General features: G+C 42.4%; 1 protein-coding gene across 5 annotated transcripts in view; it reads right to left on the bottom strand.

Annotated features, from left to right (window-relative positions):
• Positions 1-17,348, bottom strand: part of TRIM44 (tripartite motif containing 44) — a 113,972-nt gene extending 96,624 nt beyond the window's left edge. For 2 of the 5 annotated variants that reach the window (XM_070804044.1, XM_070804046.1), the window contains exon 1: positions 16,418-17,341. In XM_070804044.1, the coding sequence (XP_070660145.1) occupies positions 16,418-17,077 (660 nt within the window). In that variant the 5' untranslated portion in view covers positions 17,078-17,341. Of the gene's footprint in view, positions 1-16,417 lie in introns of all 5 variants that reach the window. The other 3 variants (XM_070804043.1, XM_070804042.1, XM_070804045.1) reach the window with 3 other exon arrangements.
• Positions 17,349-19,104: the final 1,756 nt, after the last annotated feature.

Genomic DNA, 19,104 nt, shown 5'->3' with positions numbered 1-19,104 from the left:
CTGGTGATATCATTCCTCTAACCTGCTTCTCATGGGCTGAACAAGCAGGTCACTTGTCCCTGGAAAGCTCTCTTCCCCCACATCCCAGCTGCCAGCACCCATTTTAAGCTCTTCAGCAAGAGCCCTGATATATTATGACTTCCCCACCGCCCTGCCTCCCCCCACAGCTCTAGAGAACAGAAAGGAATGCACTAAACTGTGTCTTAAAACATTCAGAAGAGAAACAGGATGACGACGGAATCCCTAAGAAGCAGACAGCCTGCTTGCCGGCAGATGTGCCTTGTGAGGGGAGATAAGGGAACCCTTAGCCTTCTTTCATAAAAATCCAGTGGGTCAGCAGAATCCTTCTTCCTAGCAACAGCAGCACTGCCTACCAGGCGAGTGACAGAGGAGAGGCAGAGACCCTTCCTTCAGGAAATTCACCCAGACCACTCCCCACCCCGCTTTCTTTGAGAATATTCTCAAAGATAATTGGGGTGTATATGGAGCCAGCCTCTAAGTGAGTGGTGGAAAAAAAACCGTCCCTAATGGCTTAAAAAAAAAAAAACTACCCTCCCCCCCAAATAAGCAGTTGGGAGACTCTCCTCTGACAGCTGCAGGGCTGTCAGAGTGAAAATGGACTACCCTGGCCCCAAAGCCACTGCCTTTCTTTTTTCACACACCCTGGTCCCTTCCTGCACCTCAACAAGCCTTGTACACAGACGCTCAGGCTAGTACACCCAAGTTCTGGGAACATCTCTTTCAGTCACCCTGGGCCACACCTGGAACATAAGAATGCATGTATCAGGGGTGGGGTCTAATGGTTTGATTCATCTTTTGGAAGATGGGCTCAGAAAAAGCCTCTGCAGGCCCTGAGAACAGGGTCAGGACATTTCATTAGATAATTCTTGGATTCTGGATACTTGGGAGAGTGGTCTAGAATGGGGCGGGGGGTGGTGGTGGTGGTGTAGTCACTAAGTCGTGTCCGACTCTTGCGACCCCATGGACTGTGGCCTGCCAGGCTCCTTTGTCCATGAGATTCTCCAGGCGAGAATACTAGACTGGGGTGCCATTTACTTCTCCTCTAGAAGGGGGCAGGCATGGGCAAAGGAAGGGCCCTCTAAAGCACAGGGCAGGGGCACAGGTTGTCTATGCCTAAGGTGGTATTTGAGTATGAGTGTCTCCAAAGCATTGATTGGGTGGTATTGTGTTTTAATAGTTTGCTGAGGGCACTCATCAGTCAAAAGATAACTGGAATAGGTCATACTTACATACTTCCCTACTGTGGTGGAATGGAAGAGGTACCTCTGAAACTTGTGTTCTGAGAAGTCAGAAGAATTCTAACTGTGGACACATGTGGATCCATAAATGGCCAGGTTCTACTACGTCAGTCCTTGGGGCAAGCACTGTGATGGTGATGAAGTGAGTGTCTCCTGATGGTGTTCTTCCTCACCTCCTTCCCACACGTGAGCCTATCCTTGTCTATGAACCTCTTTCCTCCCCCAAGAAGAGTGTAGATTAAAACAAGACAAGTGCTCTGTTGTGACACCCACCCCTCAAATTACAGAGCTGGTCAGTAGCAAAATCAGGATCAAAAAGATCCAAATGACAAAGATTTGTAACATATACAAGAGAAAAGGCTGGAACACATGGGAAAATACATAAGGGATTCCTATAAATAAGAAAAAGCCAAATAAGCACAAAAGAAATCCCAACACAGGATATGAACATAATAGAAATGTGAAATGGCTAATACACATATGAAAAGATGTTAAAAGATGCTCAAACTTACTTGTAATTTTGATATCATTTCTTATCCATCATACTTATCCAAATCAAAAAAAGTTTTGATTTGATAACACCAAGTGATGAGAGACTTTGGGGAGGTTGGGAATTTTCATATGTCGCTGACATAACAAAGCTACTTTGAAATCACATGCCAAGCAAGTCCATTTTTCACCTTCTTCCCTTGAGAAACACTAACATGTGTCAAGGAGGTATGCCCCAAAATAATTATTGCAGCACTGTTTTTAATAGTAAAAACCTGGAAATAGCCTAAGCATCCATCAATTGTGGGTGGCTAAATAAACTATGGAATTACAAATGAGGTCTGATATGGCAAATAAAAAGAATGAAGTAGACCGGTATGTACATGGCAATGCACAATGCTGAATTTTGAAAAGCTTGCCAAACAAGGCATACTATATCGCTTATTTAAAGAAATATAAACCTATTCTATGGGTTACATATGTATGTAAAAGATTAGAAAAGCAATGACTTGGGGCGACTGGTAGTGGGAATAGTGGTAGGAAGAGTCTTAGACTTACTTAAATGTATTCCTATTGTCTAATTAGGATTTAATACACAAAAGGCGGGGGGGAGCGGAAGACCGACCCAGAGTTTCTGCTTCTGGTGTCTCTCTCCTTAAATTTGCCTATGTATAAACACCAGGGCACTGTTCCCTTTGCAGCAAACATGAACCAAAGTATAAGAGAAGATTCTCCACCTAGGACTCATGTATCGATTTCAGGGAGTTTGAAACCCCCAACCTATACACAAGATTTAGAAAGTACATGCACTATTCTGTGAAAAGGGACTGGCACATTCCTCAAAGTTCCCCCAAAGTTTAATTTTCCTAGTGTAAAGGGCACTGCATAAAGAGAAGGGAGAACCAGGCTTCATTCCTACTAATTGCTATGTGAGCTTTTATATCTCAGAGTTTCTGTTTCTCAACTTGTAAATGAGGAAAAGGGGCCAAATCAGAACCTACAAATTCACAGGTCACAGCCTTTGTTTTGTTTTTAGTGTTGTCCCACACCAGCATGCTAGGAATTTTAAATTAATCGCCAACACTTAAAAACCAGGAGATATGCCATATGCTAGCTTCTTCGGAAAATCTGAAAGGTCTGACTGTACTGGGCTCCCCTTCCACCCAGCAGCAACTGGCGGAAGCTGAGTAGCAACTACCACTTCAGGCAAGGCAAGCTCCCTTCAGGACGCCACAGTTACTCTGGATGGCTTCTCATTTATATTACCTTCCTGTTCCCTGTAGACATCTGAAGTTGCCACCCTTAGCAGCAACTCAGAGCTTTTTACCTCTAAGGGTTTTTGTATTTGAACACCAAGAATGGTGGCATGTCTTTCCTCCAAGGGATTCAGAATACCTCATAAATACATGTACATCCAAAACAGAGAAATAATATAGTTCATTCTAATGTAAACATTCTTTGAAAAATGGGCAAGAGGTAGAAACAAAGGTGGAATATGGCAGGTAAAGGGGGCGTCAGAACAGGAAGTGTTTCTTGACAACCAGTCTCTATACTTTCAGAGGAGTCAGTCTAGTCTAACGCCTGTTACCACCTGGGGACCAAAAGAACAGTCACGTGTCAGCAGAAATGTAAAAACAACTTAGTATCTTAAATGAAAATGAAATGAAATCAAGTCGCTCAGTCATGTCCGACTCTTTGCGATCCCATGGACTGTAGCCCACCAGGCTCCTTGGTCCATGGGATTTTCCAGGCATGAATACTGGAGTGGGTTGCCATTTCCTGCCACTTCCTTCTCAGTATCTTAAACTGGCTCCTAAATACTGAATTCTGTATTACAAAGTATCAGAAGATGCTGGGTTGCAAAAGAATATTGGCTGCCTGTTTGTTGTTGTTGTTGTTTTTTCTTTTCTATCCCAGTGGCCTTGCATTGGTACCATGCTTTCAAAAAGGAAAAAAAAAAAATCAATCCAACTTTCTATCATTTTCACAAAAAGTTTTTTGGGGGAGAAATAATGGAAAAGGATTGGGAGATAGAATGTATAAGAAGTCCTCCTAAGGAATCCAACCATAAAGCAAAGTCCTGACAAAATGAAATTAAACCGATTTTAGTATCATCACACCATGTCCAAAAATTCTTTTCCAAGTTCTTCACATGACTTGATTTTCCAACTCCAAATCCACTCCTTTGTTAGCAACCTTTACACAGTTGCTCAGATGCAAAATCATTTTTTGGGTCTAAGAAAACCTATCACCAAGTCTTTTCAGACCTAACTCTAAAACCTAGGCCAAGTTCAATTACTCTTTACCATCTCTACTACTCCCTGCTTGTCTGAGGTCCGAGAAGCAATACCGCTCCCCTCACCTACCCTACAGTCCCTTCTCCGCACAGGCAACAGAGTGAAATTTAAAATATAAAAGGATATATATGACTTCCATTCCTCATACACATGAAGTCAGAGTCTATCATTCACAAGTTATACCCCACCAGGTTCACGCAGGCCCAAAGGATGGACAGGAGGACAGTGGGGGTGCCTATAATGGCTTTCCCCAACTTGTCCCCATTTCTTACTGGAAAGAAAACGGAGGCTATTTTCTAAGCAGAAAGAAAAGGGTGTACTGCCCCTGCCTCCTCTCTGCTTCTATAAAAATTTCCCACAGTTCAGAATGTAAAACAGAATTTAAAGAGGACAACCAGCAAGACTTGTGAACCTAAAATTAGACATACCAGCTGTGTTTTGGTTAGCTAGTGCATAAGGCACCAGCAGGACACTGCAATATACAGGAGCCTCTCCTCTGAAGACAGGTTTTTCACCAGCCTTTCTACCCACCAGAATAGAGCAGGCAGAAGGAGCAGAAGGAGAGGGGGCTGACCAGTTTCCACCCAAAGAAACTTGGTGTCCGAACTTCTGTCAGACTAACTGGTCTGGAATTGAACTCAGAATAGAACCATAGATGGCTCTGTAGGTGTAGCAAGAGTCACTAATGGCTGAGGGATTATTATATTCCAGGCACTGTGCTAAGATCTTTACGTGTATTATTTGGTTTTCAGTACAGCCCTAAAAGGAGAAATAATTATTGTGGCCATGTTACAAATGATGAAACCAAGATTCAGAAAGAGAGGATGAATTCTCCAGCATGACACAGGTAACAAGTAGCAGAGCCACGATTCAAATCCATGGAGGGCAAAGCCAATTAAGGCAAGACAGCCTGGTCCTTCATATTCATTCTCCCATTTCTCCTTAGTAAGACACTCCAGTTTTAGCTGGACACACCATGGCCTGAAAAAAAGACTGCTTCCTAGCACCCCCTCTTGCAACTAGATAATGCCATGGGGCTGAACTCTGACCACTGAAATATAAACAGCAATGTGTGCAACTTCTGGAAGGTTCTCTTAAAGGGTTCTCTTCCCTTCTTCACGTTCCTGTGCCTGCCATCCTGGAATTCAGATGTATTGGCTGGACCTCCAGTAGTCATCTCGGTCTGTGACAAGGACTATACCCTGCGGATGCCATAACAGAGGTAGAGACAGCCTAGATTCCTAGTAAGTTCATGATTCCTCCATACCAGCTTTAGACAGCCTGCTGCTGCTGCTAAGTCGCCTCAGTTGTGTCTAACTGTGTGTGACCCCATAGGCGGCAGCCCATCAGGCTCCCCCGTCCCTGGGATTCTCCAGGCAAGAACACTGGAGTGGGTTGCCATTTCCTTCTCCAATGCATGAAAGTGAAAAGTGAAAGTGAAGTCGCTCAGTCGTGTCCGACTCTTCGCGACCCCATGGACTGCAGCCTACCAGGCTCCTCTGTCCATAGGATTTTCCAGGCAAGAGTACTGGAGTGGGATGCCATCGCTTTCTCCGTTAGACAGCCTATTTCCTTACATACAAGAGATAAACATCCATCTTGTTTGAGCTGTCATTATTTTGGAGTTTTCCACATTACTTCACTATTTTAGATGCAGTTGAACTTACTATAAACATTGATGTGGTAAATCCCTATGCAATAGTCTCTTTCCTTGATGCCCTGTGATTATTAGAGATTATTATACTTCATATCATACATTTACAGAACATATCATGTATATCTACTCCCCAGCAGGCACTGTGCTAGGTGCAGGGAACAGAAAGATGACATACAGTCCTAATCCTAGAAGAATTCATAACATAGGACACAGACGTGTTGGGAAGAAATAATAGTGAAATAACAGGCTGTTGCTATGGGAACACCGAGGCCAACCGCCCAGCACTTGAGTGGTACCTACCCAGTACAAGCACATCAAATACCCAGCTCAAATACCGCATCCTCTAAGAAAGCCTTCCTGATTACGTCTCCAGCTGAAATTCACTTCTCTTTTCTCTGAGCCCCAGTGCGTGCATTCTAAGTTGTTCCAGTTGTGTCCGACCTTTGCGACCATGTGGACTGTGGTCTGTCGGGCTCCTCTGTCCACGGCATTCTCCAGGCGAGAATACTGAGCCCCCGTGACATACTATTTGTACCTCCTTTCTAATATTTACACACAAATAGGCGTGTGAAAAAGAATATGAGCTTTCCGATGTCAGGAATCTTTCTTTTTCTCGGTATCTGTCACGTGGTTCACCCTAAGTGCTCCAAAACTCACACAAATAAAATCAGCTTAAAAACACCAGGTTTTGACAATAAAGCTAACTATATGCTCTAGTCTGGATATATTTTCTCTAATATTCTATTGAAGTTAAAAGCAGATTACTCTATCTGATCAAAAACTAGCTAAATACATCTGAACTGAGCTTAATTTATAAATACATGTTCAACAGGAACAATTTAGCATAACACAATGCACATCAGGGTCATTGTCCATATAGTTATTTGCCATAAATTATGGATTTACCACAGTGTATTTGGAAGCTTTTGCTTGCTTGGTTTTATTTTTTTCATTCTTGATTAATTTCTGATATCTGTAAAGGGCATCAATATTGATTTTTTTTTATCCTGGTATCATGTTGGCTTGACCCCTAGCATAGTCACTCACACACACACACACACACACACAGGCAAGATTCTCATCTCTACCCCACATATCTGGACTAAAGTATTTGCTTCACCCCTTCTTTGTGCTGCCTCCTCTTCCGAGAGGTCATGAGCATCTGTGCTCCTTCCTGCCACATGACAGGTTTAGCCTCTGGCTCTGGATATTCAAACACACAACAGAAACAAGAGTGTGAAGCTGAGCCAATTATCCCAGACTGAACTGTAACTTCAAGCGGAAGACACACCAACACCAACAGATCTCTAGCTTCTCAACTGTGGGTCAGATGCATGGGAAGAGAAAAGGTGGATGTTATCAGTGGACAGACAGGGCAACCTCCATTTGTGGGCTGTGTCAAGAAAAGGTGACACCACAGGCACATAGTCCTTTATCCCCAGCGTGGCTTAAGAATTACATACCTACTACATCAGCAAACTTACCCTGAAAAGTAATCACCTGATAGCACAATATGTCTATTAATCCATTCTGCTGCTGCTGCTGCTGCTAAGTTGCTTCAGTCGTGTCTAACTCTGTGTGACCCCATAGACAGCAGCCCACCAGGCTCCCCCATCCATGGGATTTTCCAGGCAAGAACACTGGAGTGGGTTGCCACTTCCTTCTTCAATGCATGAAAGTGAAAAGTGAAAGTGAAGTCGCTCAGTTGTGTCTGACTCTTTGCCATCCCATGGACTGCAGCCCACCAGGCTCTTCCGTCCATGGGATTTTCCAGGCCAGAGTACTGGAGTGGGGTGCCATTGCCTTCTCCAAATCCATTCTATTCTGATTGAAAGATTGGGGCAGAGAAAAAGAGGGCACTTCCTGGGAGAGAGTGCGAACAAAGTCTGGACTGTTTCTCACAAGAGTCCCCTTGACACTATGTACCCTTAATTCCATGGTCTTCCTTCTACAAACCAGTAACTCCAGTCTAACTATGAGATGAAGAGGTGACAAATCCCCAAAGAAAGACATTCTACAAAATACCTAACCATTCCCAAAGATTTTTATTTTAGGCTGGGGTGAGGCCAATCATAGCTATTTTCTAAAGAATCCCACTCCACAGGTGATTCCAAAATGTGGCAACAAGGTGAGAAACACACTGTCTTGTTAACCTACTTCCTACTCCTCTTTCATTCCATAATGGCCTTTTCGCTGTCCTTCCAATACCCCAAGGTCACCTCTACCTTTTTTCTTCTTAGATTATAAGTGTAATTTTAATAATAAAGATTGGGGGAAGAGTCATACCCTTAACAAAATTTGATGGCTTTTCCCCTGCACTTAACCCTGCAGAAGCCCTCTAGGCTCCTCTAATGAAGTTCCACCCACCGTGAGTGCTGAATCCCCTTTCACCTTAGTCTTAGCTTTTGTCTTCTTGTGTCTTATTCTATACAAATAAATGGTTTCCCAGGTGGTGCAGTGGTAAAGAATCCACCTGCCAATGCAGAAGATGCAAGAAACGTTGGTTCTATCCCTGGGTCAGGAAGATCCCTGGAGAAGAAAATGGCAACCCACTCCAGTATTCTTGCCTGGAAATGCCATGGACAGAGGAGCCTGGCAGGCTACAGTTCATGGGGTTGCAAAGAGTCAGACACAACTTGAGCACACACATACAAACAAATGACACTGAGTGAAGGACTGTGTAGCCAGTGCTTTATGGTTTTATTAGAAGATACCCCAAATCCAGTCAGGAATAAAACTATAAATAGGGACATTACAGCAGAAATTCAACCCTTTGCCTCCCTACCAGAGCTGCTTCTTAGGAGCTGACCGCACGGGCAGAGCCACCGGCCGTCAGGAGACGCAGCAGTGGCACACCCCGCCTCCAGCCCCTCCAGCCCCAGCTGTTCTGAGCATGCACCCCAATCCTCCCAGCCACCTGCTACCAGTGTGCCCTCCCTGAGCTACCCCCTGCAGTTGTTCCCACTTAACCAAATATTCTGCCCTCCTAATATCCATCCAAGTTAAAGACACATCCAAGGACAAAGGGAGTGGCTTCAAAACCTTTGGATCTGTCCATAGCAAAGCAATGTTAAAAACCCCACAGATGCTTATAAGTACTTGCTGGAGTCTGTCAATCACTTCTCCCTTTGCCATTTTATAAGACTCCACCTTTTCTTCGGGTGATCTTAGAATGAACTAGACAAGTGCATTTCAAACCACAGAACTTAACCCACTAGTGTGCAATGAAATCAATTTATTGGGAGAATCTTCAGGTTTTTTTTTGGACAGAAAAGAAGAGAAACAGAGCAGAATATATCATATGCAGTAAGGTTAACAGTGTTCCATTTGTGTCAGTTAAATGTGTATGTGTGTGTGTGTGTGTGTAAACTAGACCACAATGTAAACTATATTTCCCCTACTGTAAGTTATGTTAAAAATAATTTTTTAACTTGCTGGTCTAGAGTTCTGAATATATGTAATTGCACTTACATTGTTCAACCAAAACAATTCATTAACTATAGCTATGAATGCAAATTCCCATGGCAACATAATTTTCATATGAAAATATCCATGAACCAGATCAAGCTCCTTTGTTAAGACTCCATGACCTATTTTCACAATAAGAAACTATGGTCACAGTAAGAGAAACCTGCGTATCTGAGATGAGATGTTCTGAGCCAGATGAGAGGTCATAATATGGACTGTGTAACTGTATTTCTATGATAAAGCTGGAGCACAGGCTCCATACAAGTTTGGGCCCATAGAATCCTTTGGAGACCAAATCCTCTGGAGCCAAACTGAAATACAGTACAGGAGGAAAGGCAGGACTTTAAAGGTCATTTCAGAGATTAAGGGTTAAACTCATCCCTTCGAGGTGTTTGCCTTAGTCCTTCTGGCTTAGCCTTCAGGTTGCCTCTGCCTAGATCCCCTCTTGCTCTACCATCTCCCTGGTTTTCTGGCCATTCTGGCGTGCCAACTCTTAAGTTTGCTTTACTCTAGCCCTTGGCAACAATTTGATCTTCTACTGCCAACATAAGCCACTCACGGTCCAGTCTGGCATTGAGATCTCAAAACATATATTGTTTAAATTCCTCTTAACTCTAAACTTATACATTTAGCAAGACTCCTCCTATAATAGTAACAAAGACAACAGCTAACATTTAAAGAGCACTTACAATGTGTTTGGAGAAGGCAACGCACTCCAGTACTCTTGCCTGGAAAATCCCATGGACGGAGGAGCCTGGAAGGCTGCAGTCCATGGGGTTGCTGAGGGTCGGACACGACTGAGCGTCTTCACTTACACTTTTCCCTTTCATGCATTGGAGAAGGAAATGGCAACCCACTCCGGTGTTCTTGCCTGGAGAATCCCAGGGACGGGGGAGCCTGGTGGGCTGCTGTCTCTGGGGTCGCACAGAGTCGGACATGACTGAAGCGACTTGGCAGCAACAATGTGTTAAGCATTGTTAAAGTTGTTAAGCATTGTTAAAGTTTTATCACAAACTAGATTATTTTACTCTCACAAAACACTATTTCTTAACTTTATACCCATTTTAGAGATATAAAAACACAGCCAACTGTTAAGTAACTTGTCCAGGGTCTAAAAGCCAATGGCAGAACTAGGATACTTCTGTCCCTCTCTAAACCCATAATGTTGTTTCATTTTTCCTTTGTATCACTTACTACATGCTTATGTGCCCATTTGTTCTATTTTCTTCCAATATAATGTATGCTCCAGCAGAAGTAGACTTTTTCCATCTTGCTATGTTTCCAACGCTTAGAAAGTACTCGCCCTTGGCTGATGCTCAGTAAATATTTGGTGAAAGAATAAGTGCAGTATAACAAAGATTCTCTTCTCTAGCCATTATCACGCCAAAACACTTTTACTATTCTAAGAGACCTACTCTCTTGTCAATAGGTAAATGTACACTGTCTTCAAAAGATATGAAACCAGACGTGAAATGAAACTAATTAATGCTGCAATCAAGCTCTGACCAAGTTCAAATTTTTACTAGGTAGAAATGATCAGCCCCTCTTCCTAGCTGCCTTTCAGAGCAAATGGTATGCCCTTTGTGAGGGGGGAAAATATGACTCTAGTATCTAGAGTTCTTTTAAACAGAGTGTCTAACATTGAATGAAAAATGATGAGAGATGAAGAATCATGAAAATATGGCAAATAATCAAGAATCAGACCCCAAAAGATAAAGAGAAATGGATCTTTTTTTAAAAAAAAAGAGCCAAATAGGTGCCCTAGAGTTGAAAAACAATACCATAAATTAAGAATTTAATGTCTGCATCTCCTTTCCTGCCCTGGATATAGAACCATCATACCATCTTTATAGATTCCAGGAGGTTTAAAAGGGAAGGAACATATGTATACCTATGGCTGATTCATGTTGACGTATGGCAGAAACCATCACAATATTATAAAGTGATTATCCTCCAATTAAAAATGATTTTTTTAAAAAAGCTAAAAAAAATTAATGACTGACACTCATTGGAATACTTTCAGCTGAAATAGTTAAGTAAATAAATAAATAGGGAGGTCTATGGAGTGATTTCCAAGACATACTACTAAGTTAAAGAAAGCAAAACATAAAAGAGAATTTCTATTGCTCCAGAACCCACAATTCAAGTTTCACCATGAGAAAAACATCAGACAAATCCAAACTGAGGGACAGTCTACCAAATACCTGACTGGCACTCCTCAAAACTATCATGATCAAAAACAAAAAACTACAATGTGGCCAGAGGACCCTGGCACTGAGGTCATCAGAGAAAAAACTGGTGAAATTCTAATAAGGTTTAGTAGTACTGTTCCAATGTTAACACAAGCAGAGTATAAGAAACAGTTCTATTGATCTGAGTACATTTACTGATCACAAGAAACTGGGATGTGCACTTGATTATAGGCAGAAAGTGATGTTGGGGGAGGGGGATGCCACTTCAAGAGCACATGAACCGAGAACTTTCAGAGGTTCAAGCTGGTTTAGGAAAGGCAGAGGAACCACAGATCAAATTGCAAACATCCGTTGGATCATAGATAAAGCAAAAGAGTTCCAGAAAAACATCTACTTCTGTTTCACTGACTACGCTAAAGCCTTTGACTATGTGGATCACAACAAACTGTGGAAAATTCTGAGAGATGGGAATACCAGACCACCTGACCTGCCTCCTGTGAAACCTGTATGCAGGTCAAGAAGCAACAGTTAGAACCAGACATGGGACAATAGACTGGTTCCAAATTGGGAAAGGAGTACGTCAAGGCTGTATATTGTCACCACGCTTAACTTACATGCAGGGTATATCATGCAAAATGCCAAGCTGAATGAAGCACAAGTTGGAAGCAAGATTGCCGGGAGAAATATCAGTAACCTCAGATATGCAGGAGACACTACCCTTATGGCAGAAAGGGAAGAGGAACTAAAGAGCCTCTTGATGAAGGCAAAAGAGGAGAGTTAAAAAGCTGGTTTAAAACTCAACATTCAAAACATGAAGATCATGGCATCTGGTCCCATCACTTCATGAGAGATAGATGGGGAAACAGTGATAGATTTTATTTTCTTGGGCACCAAAATCACTGCAGATAGTGACTGCAGTGAAGCCTTGCGTACTGCAGTCCATGGGGTCGCAGAGTCGGACAGAACTGAGTGACGGAAGGAAAACAATACAGGGGTCCTAAACAAGTGTACACTTAGGTCTTAGCAGAAGCAAACTCAAAGCCTCTTTTGAAGAATCCAGCTTCATGCCAACGCTTGGGAAATACCCCAAAATAATTTTTTAAAGGTAATGAAAAGTTACTCAAATATAACAAGCACAAAAGGAAATTATGAAACCTGAAAACCACCACCAAAAACAATAGCTAGCAGAGAGAGATCTACAAAGTCTTCACATACTGGAAATATCAGTGACAGACTATAAATCAACATGCTTACTATTCTTAAAGGAATAAAGCGGATAGCAACAGTATGAAAAAAAGATAACAAGAGGATATGATTCATAAATCTATACTAGCATATTTGAAAATGTAAACAAAATGGACCAACTTCTAGGAAAATGTAACTTATCGAAATTAACTCAAAGGAAAATAGACAACCTACATAGGCATATAACCATCAAATAAATTGAATCCATAGTCAAAAATACCATAAAAGAATAACAAAATAAATTCTTTCTCTCTCTCATTTCAGATGCAAATGGCTTTCCTGGTCAGTTTTATCAATCATTCTAGGAAGAAATATTCCAATCTTATACAAACACTTCCAGAGGATTAAAACAGGAAGAAAATATATGAGAAGCAATACATCCTGACTCATACTACGAAGCCAACATAACCTTGATAGCAAAATCTCAAGAGGACATTACAAGAAAGGAAATTTACAAGCCAATTTCTCTCATAAATATAAATGAAAACTCCTACATAAATTATTAATAAGTTAAATTCAAAAACATAAGGACACTTCATCAAAACCAAGTTGAGTTTACCTCAGAAACGGTAGATTGTTTTAACTGAAAAATATTATAATAAAAAGGATGAAAATAAGACTATATATATGTACACACCTGTATTTGCAAAAAGAAACACTTGAACAATAAGTGAAAAAACTAATAAAAGCAGTTACCAAAGGTGAAAAAGAGGTTTTTGAGACATATGAACATAATACTGATTTTCAAATCACTTAGTATATCAATTAATGCAATTCATCACATCAGCACAGCAGAAGAGTAAAATCACATGAACATGCGACAGATGCAGAAAAAGCATTTGATAAAATTCAATATCCATTCAGTACTAAGGAAAAGCCCTTAAACTTGGACTAGAAGGGAAATTTTCCTAATCTGATGCAATATATCTGTGGGAAAAAAGTTATACTACACTTGTGAAATGTTATGAATTATCCCTCAATTAAGAACAAGGCAAAAATACCTACCATCAGTTTTATTCAACATTATATTTGGCGGGCCTATCCACAGCATCAGGGCAAGGAGGAAAAAAAAAACAAGCATAAGGACTGAAAAGAAACAAAAACTGTCCCTCTTGAAAATAATATGATAATGTGTGTAGAATACATTTACAGGTTTACTATTAAAATCATAAGACACTTTAAATGAAAATCAGTATATAAAAGTTAATCATATTCCTATATACAATTAGGGGGAAAATTAAAAACATTTTTTACAATACTATAAAACTGTAAGTACCCATGAATAAACTTCCCAGTAATGTATAAGATCTCCAAGAAAAAAAAAATTATAAAACTTTATTGTGAGGCAATGTAAAAGACCTAAAAAAATGGATCAGATGACTTCATTTTGTAATGGCATTAATTCTCCTTGTATCAGTTTATAATTTCAATACAATACAAAAAAAAAGTCTTGCCGACTCTTTTTATTTTTAATATAGGACTTTGTGGTATGATTCTAAGAAATGCAAAAGGTCAAGACTGGTTAAGACACTCTTTGAGAAGAACCAAGTGGACAGACTTGCTCTACCAGATATTAAGACATGTTACTAACTTATGGTAACTAAGAAAACATGTTGCTCATGCAGGAATATACGAACAGATCAATGGTACAAAACAGAAGTGCCAAGAAACACACCGCACACATACAGGCATTTGATAGATGACTGGTGGCACAGCAGATCAGTACAGAAAGGAAAGGCTTTTCGATAAATGCTGCTAGAGCAACTGGCTATCTGTCCAGGGTGAAAAGTGAAGTTGAGCCGCCACCTCCACTACCCAAAGAATCAATACTAAGTGGAACAAGACACAAAAAGAACTAATGATAAAGGAAGTTACTGATAAAGTTTATCAACTTAAAATGAAGAACTTCTCTGTTCAAGGCACAATTTTTTAAAAAATGAAAAGAAAAAGAGAGTAGAAGATATTTGTAATCCATAAAACAAAGAAGTCAGTTATATATATGTGTGTGGGTGTGTATATAAATTCCTGTAAATTAATGAGAAAAAGACAACCCATATGAAAAATGAGCAAAACACCTGAATGAGTAGTTTGCAAAAAAAAGAAAAACACAAAGGACATTCAAAATAGCTTTAAATTTTAAACAAGAAGAAACCATGACATATCCATATGACCGACGAAAGTTAAAAATTCTGTAATAGCAAGTATTGGTGAAGATACTGAGAAAAAGGAACTCTCTTACACTCTTCATGGGAATGCAAATTGGTACAATTTTGGAAAACAGTTGGCAACATCTAATATTATTGAAGATATGCATAGTGTGTGACCCAACAATCACACTCCTAGGTTGATATTCCATTTAAATGTATGTAGATGTGCAGCAGGAGATATATACAAGAATGCTTGTATCAACACTATTTACAATAATCAGAAGCTCCAGAATTTGGAAATCAGATATTCATCCTTGACAGAACAGGTAACTTGTGCATTATTTATAAAATGGAATTCTACACAACAATGAATATGAACAGTCACCCACTGGATGAATCTCACAAACACAATGTTGAAAGAATGAAGCAAATTCCAAAAGAATGCATGATAACAATACAAGAGCAGTATCAACTGTGTCAAGTTCAAATAAGTTTAGAAATGCATAAATGTGGTAAAAGTATAAAGATAAGCAAGGAAATTACCACCACAAAAGTCAGGATAATGGCTACCTAAGGGAAAGGGAGATGGCTGTAACTGGAAAATTATAAAAAGGGCATTGGGCTTCAATAGTGCTACTAATAATCTATTTCTTCATCTAGGTGGAAGTTCCAACAGTATTTGCTTTACAGTTGTGAGACTGTGCATGTTTTTATACACTTGGTGCATTTTACAATTTTAAAAAAGAGGGAAAATCCTAATATAGCAGATATCCTTACCAAAGTATTTGCTATCCCAGTGGCAGCAACTGCAAGGTTGCTTAGAGAAACAAAAGATGTTACAATGACAATAAGCTAATGAACTAATCACCTAATGAACTGATCACTCACTTTCCTGCCTGGTTAACTCCAGATGTCTCTCTCACTGATTGTAAGCATCCACAGTATAAATAAAAGGCAAATCATCTTCAAATTCATTCATTCAACAAATATTTATTAATATTTATAATATTTCCATACACTGTTCCAGGACACCAGCACGGTTCAAGATAAATAAAGGCCCTGCCCTCCTGCAAAAGATACAGGACAGGGAAACCCCACTCCCAGACGAATTTTGCCTTCACTCTCTGATTCTCTTTTCCAAACAAGCATCAAAGATGAAGAATTAAACCGGACCTCAGGAACACACATAAAGTTATCATCAAAACCTAACCTTAGGGAGTCTCTTCACTACGGAGGAACCACATACGTCGGTTCTCTGGCTAAACTATGGTTTGCTACGTTTTCAAGTAGGCAAAATGACTGCCTTATCAAGAACCTTAAGTCAAGGCACTAGTCTCAACAATGGAGATGCTGTGGGAACTGGCTTAAATGGAGTCAAAATCCCAAGGAACGGCATCCAAAGACCAGAGGCTTGTCATTTTCCAGACACTGTACCCTAGACTTTGCGTATACATTTATTTTTCTCAGGTCAGAGTCCAGAACTTCCATCTGATTCTCAAAAGAGTTCAATCACAAAGGGGCCATTAAGCACTGCTCCCAGCAAGTTGAACAGGCCAGCTTTCTAGGAACATGGTGAATGTGAATATGGCTACAGGAAGGCCACGTGAGTTGAAACCCACGTGTCCTGACCTCTGAGGCTATGCTCCGAATGACTAATACTTACTCTTAGTTCCTCGAAGGCTTCATCGAGGGTGGAGAGGTGGTGGCCATGGTGAGCCCCAATGACTGGGCAGAGCACACAGATGAGCTGCTTGTCTTCCTGGCAATAGGTACTCAAATCAAGCCCATGGTCCGGACACTTCCTCTTGGCCACTCTCTCTGCTTCCATTTCTATTTCGGGGTCAAACTCGCTTTCTGCCTCCGTTTCTCCCTCGGCCTCAGATTCCCCTTCTTCCTGGTTGTCCTCCTCGGCTTCGCTCTCTTGCTCGTCCTCCATTTCTTCCTCACTGTCTTCCTCGCTCTCGTCCTCGCTCTCTTCCTCTGTCTCGCTCTCTTCCTCGGGCTCACTGTCTTCCTCGGACTCGATCCCTTCCCCCGCCTCGTTTTCTAGGGCTTTCTCATTCTCCACCGGGGCCTCGACTGCTTCCTCCCCGGCCCCATCCCCGCGGGCTCCCGGGGTCCAGGCCTGGGCAGCGCAGTGAACGTACTCGGCCAGATGGTGTCTGGGGAACTTCTGCCCGTGCGCCTCCGCGTGGTGGCGGCAGTAGCAGAAGCCGCATTCTCGGCACACTTCCTCGGCCCCCGGAGCCTCGTCGGGCTCGCACTCATCACACGTGCCGTCGTGCGGCAGCTCCTCGAAGGCCGCACCCCCTCCGGAGGCCATGTGGAGGCTCTGCCTCGGCCCGGGCTTCTGGGCTACCGATCTCGCCGTCTAGCCTCGGAGCGGCCTCCACCCCAGGCCGGGCCCGTCCCAGGGACTGGCCGCGCTGTGTCCCGCAGCCTCGGGGCCGCTGCTGCCTGCTCCCGGTAGCCCGCGTCCGGCGGAGGAGCGAAGGGCCTCCCCGCCGGCTCGGCAGCTCGGCGTCCGCTGCGCTTCCTCCCGCGGTTGGGGCACTTCCGGCGCGGCCTCCCCGCGCCCCCGTCGGCCCCCGCGCCGCGCCGCCCGCTCGGCCTCCCGCTGCCCCCGACGAGATCGCTGAGCCGCGGGACCTCCGCGCCGCCCCGGTTCCACTTTGCCTCCCGCCTCCCCCCAATCAGGCGGCCTCCTTTCACTTCCTGAGTCACTTAAAGTGGCGATGGTCCTTTTCTGCGTTTCCCGCGGGGGCTCAGCATCCCCGCAAGGAGGGGAAAGATGGAAGAGGTGTCCAGTTCACTCTGCTCACTCTGGAGGCGGGAATTGCGCCCCCCCCCCAACCCCATCCACCCCGGCCTCCTCCACTCGCTCTCTGGAGTTGTCAATCTGACTTTTCCAGGTCACTAGGCAGGTGTACAGGTGCATTTCAACCTCCTTCCTTCGAATTTGTTGCTGACCGTCTCAGCCCCCGCTGCTGCCTGTTCTGCAACGTGCCAGAACAGTGTTGTTTACCAGACTGAACCTGACCCCTTGGGATTTCCAGGGGGAAAGGTTGTGTTTGTTCCTCTAGGCTCAGGGAATCGGAGTCAGAATGAGCAAACAGACATTTTCGATCTAAAGCAATACTATGCTTTGTCTATTTGCAAAGTCTATTTGCATTCTTGCTCTCTTAGGGGCTCCGAAACTCTAGAATGGTAGCCTCTGTGCCTTTTTTTGAGAGCTTGCCTTGGGTTTGGCTGAGATGTCAGTGAAAATAGGTAGGGAGAGACAGTATTAGTCGAGTGAGAGTTCTAGTATGCAGTCATTATCCTTTATGTAAGGAGGCCATCTGGATTCAGACTGGTTCCTGGAGAAAGAACGAGGATTGTTATTTATTAACCAATACTAAAGAGCCAGGAATTGAACTGGATCTTTTTTGGCTCTTTAAAAGCCAAGTTGGGAAAAGCCACTGCCCAAGGACCCACAAATCCTGGTACTACAACTCACTAGCTTTGCAACTATGGAGAAGTTAATTGATCATTCTCTTTTCCACTTAAAATAAATAAATATATATATATATATGCAAAGTGGAAATAATAATAATACCTACTCTTAGGCCTATTTCGTGGATGAAATGTAAAGGTACCTGCCTTGTAGAAGTATTCACTATATTTTAACTGTTATTGGCACAAATTATAATTAGTGCACATAATGACCCTTAACACATTTTGGCTGGCTGCTGTTTTAAGCAACTCCCCACCTCTACCTCATACATATGTCTCTCCATTCATAGAAGAGCTTTTGGTTTGTTTATTTGGGAATGGAAATGGACACTTTGATCTAGTCCAGGGAGAAACTGAGATATAGTTGAGAAGAAGGAAGGGAACTGGGATCGTGTCTGTTTTTTATTGATTCACTTAGATACATTTGAGCTAGGATTTCTAGATGATCTTCACAAAAATGCCAGGGGATTGGGGGGGATATAAAAATCATTTAAAATAATTTTTAATACCTGTACCTATGCTGCTGCTACTGCTGCTAAGTCGCTTCAGTCATGTCTGACTCTGTGCGACCCCATAGACTGCAGCCCACCAGGCTCCCCAGTCCCTGGGATTCTCCAGGCAAGAACACTAGAGTGGGTTACCATTTCCTTCTCTAATGCGTGAAAGTGAAAAGTGAAAGTGAAGTCGCTCAGTCCTGTCCAACTGTTTATGACCCCATGGACTGCAGCCTACCAGGCTCCTCCACCCATGGGATTTTCTAGGCAAGAGTACTGGAGGGGGTTGCCATTGCCTTCTCCACCTGTATCTATGATGTATGCTTTATTTCTGTGCAGCTTTTGTCAGAGATTTTATTTT

This window comes from Bos indicus, chromosome 15 (assembly GCF_029378745.1).
Source record: "Bos indicus isolate NIAB-ARS_2022 breed Sahiwal x Tharparkar chromosome 15, NIAB-ARS_B.indTharparkar_mat_pri_1.0, whole genome shotgun sequence".
Classification (NCBI taxonomy): domain Eukaryota; kingdom Metazoa; phylum Chordata; class Mammalia; order Artiodactyla; family Bovidae; genus Bos; species Bos indicus.
This window is presented reverse-complemented; position numbering and strand designations above follow the sequence as displayed.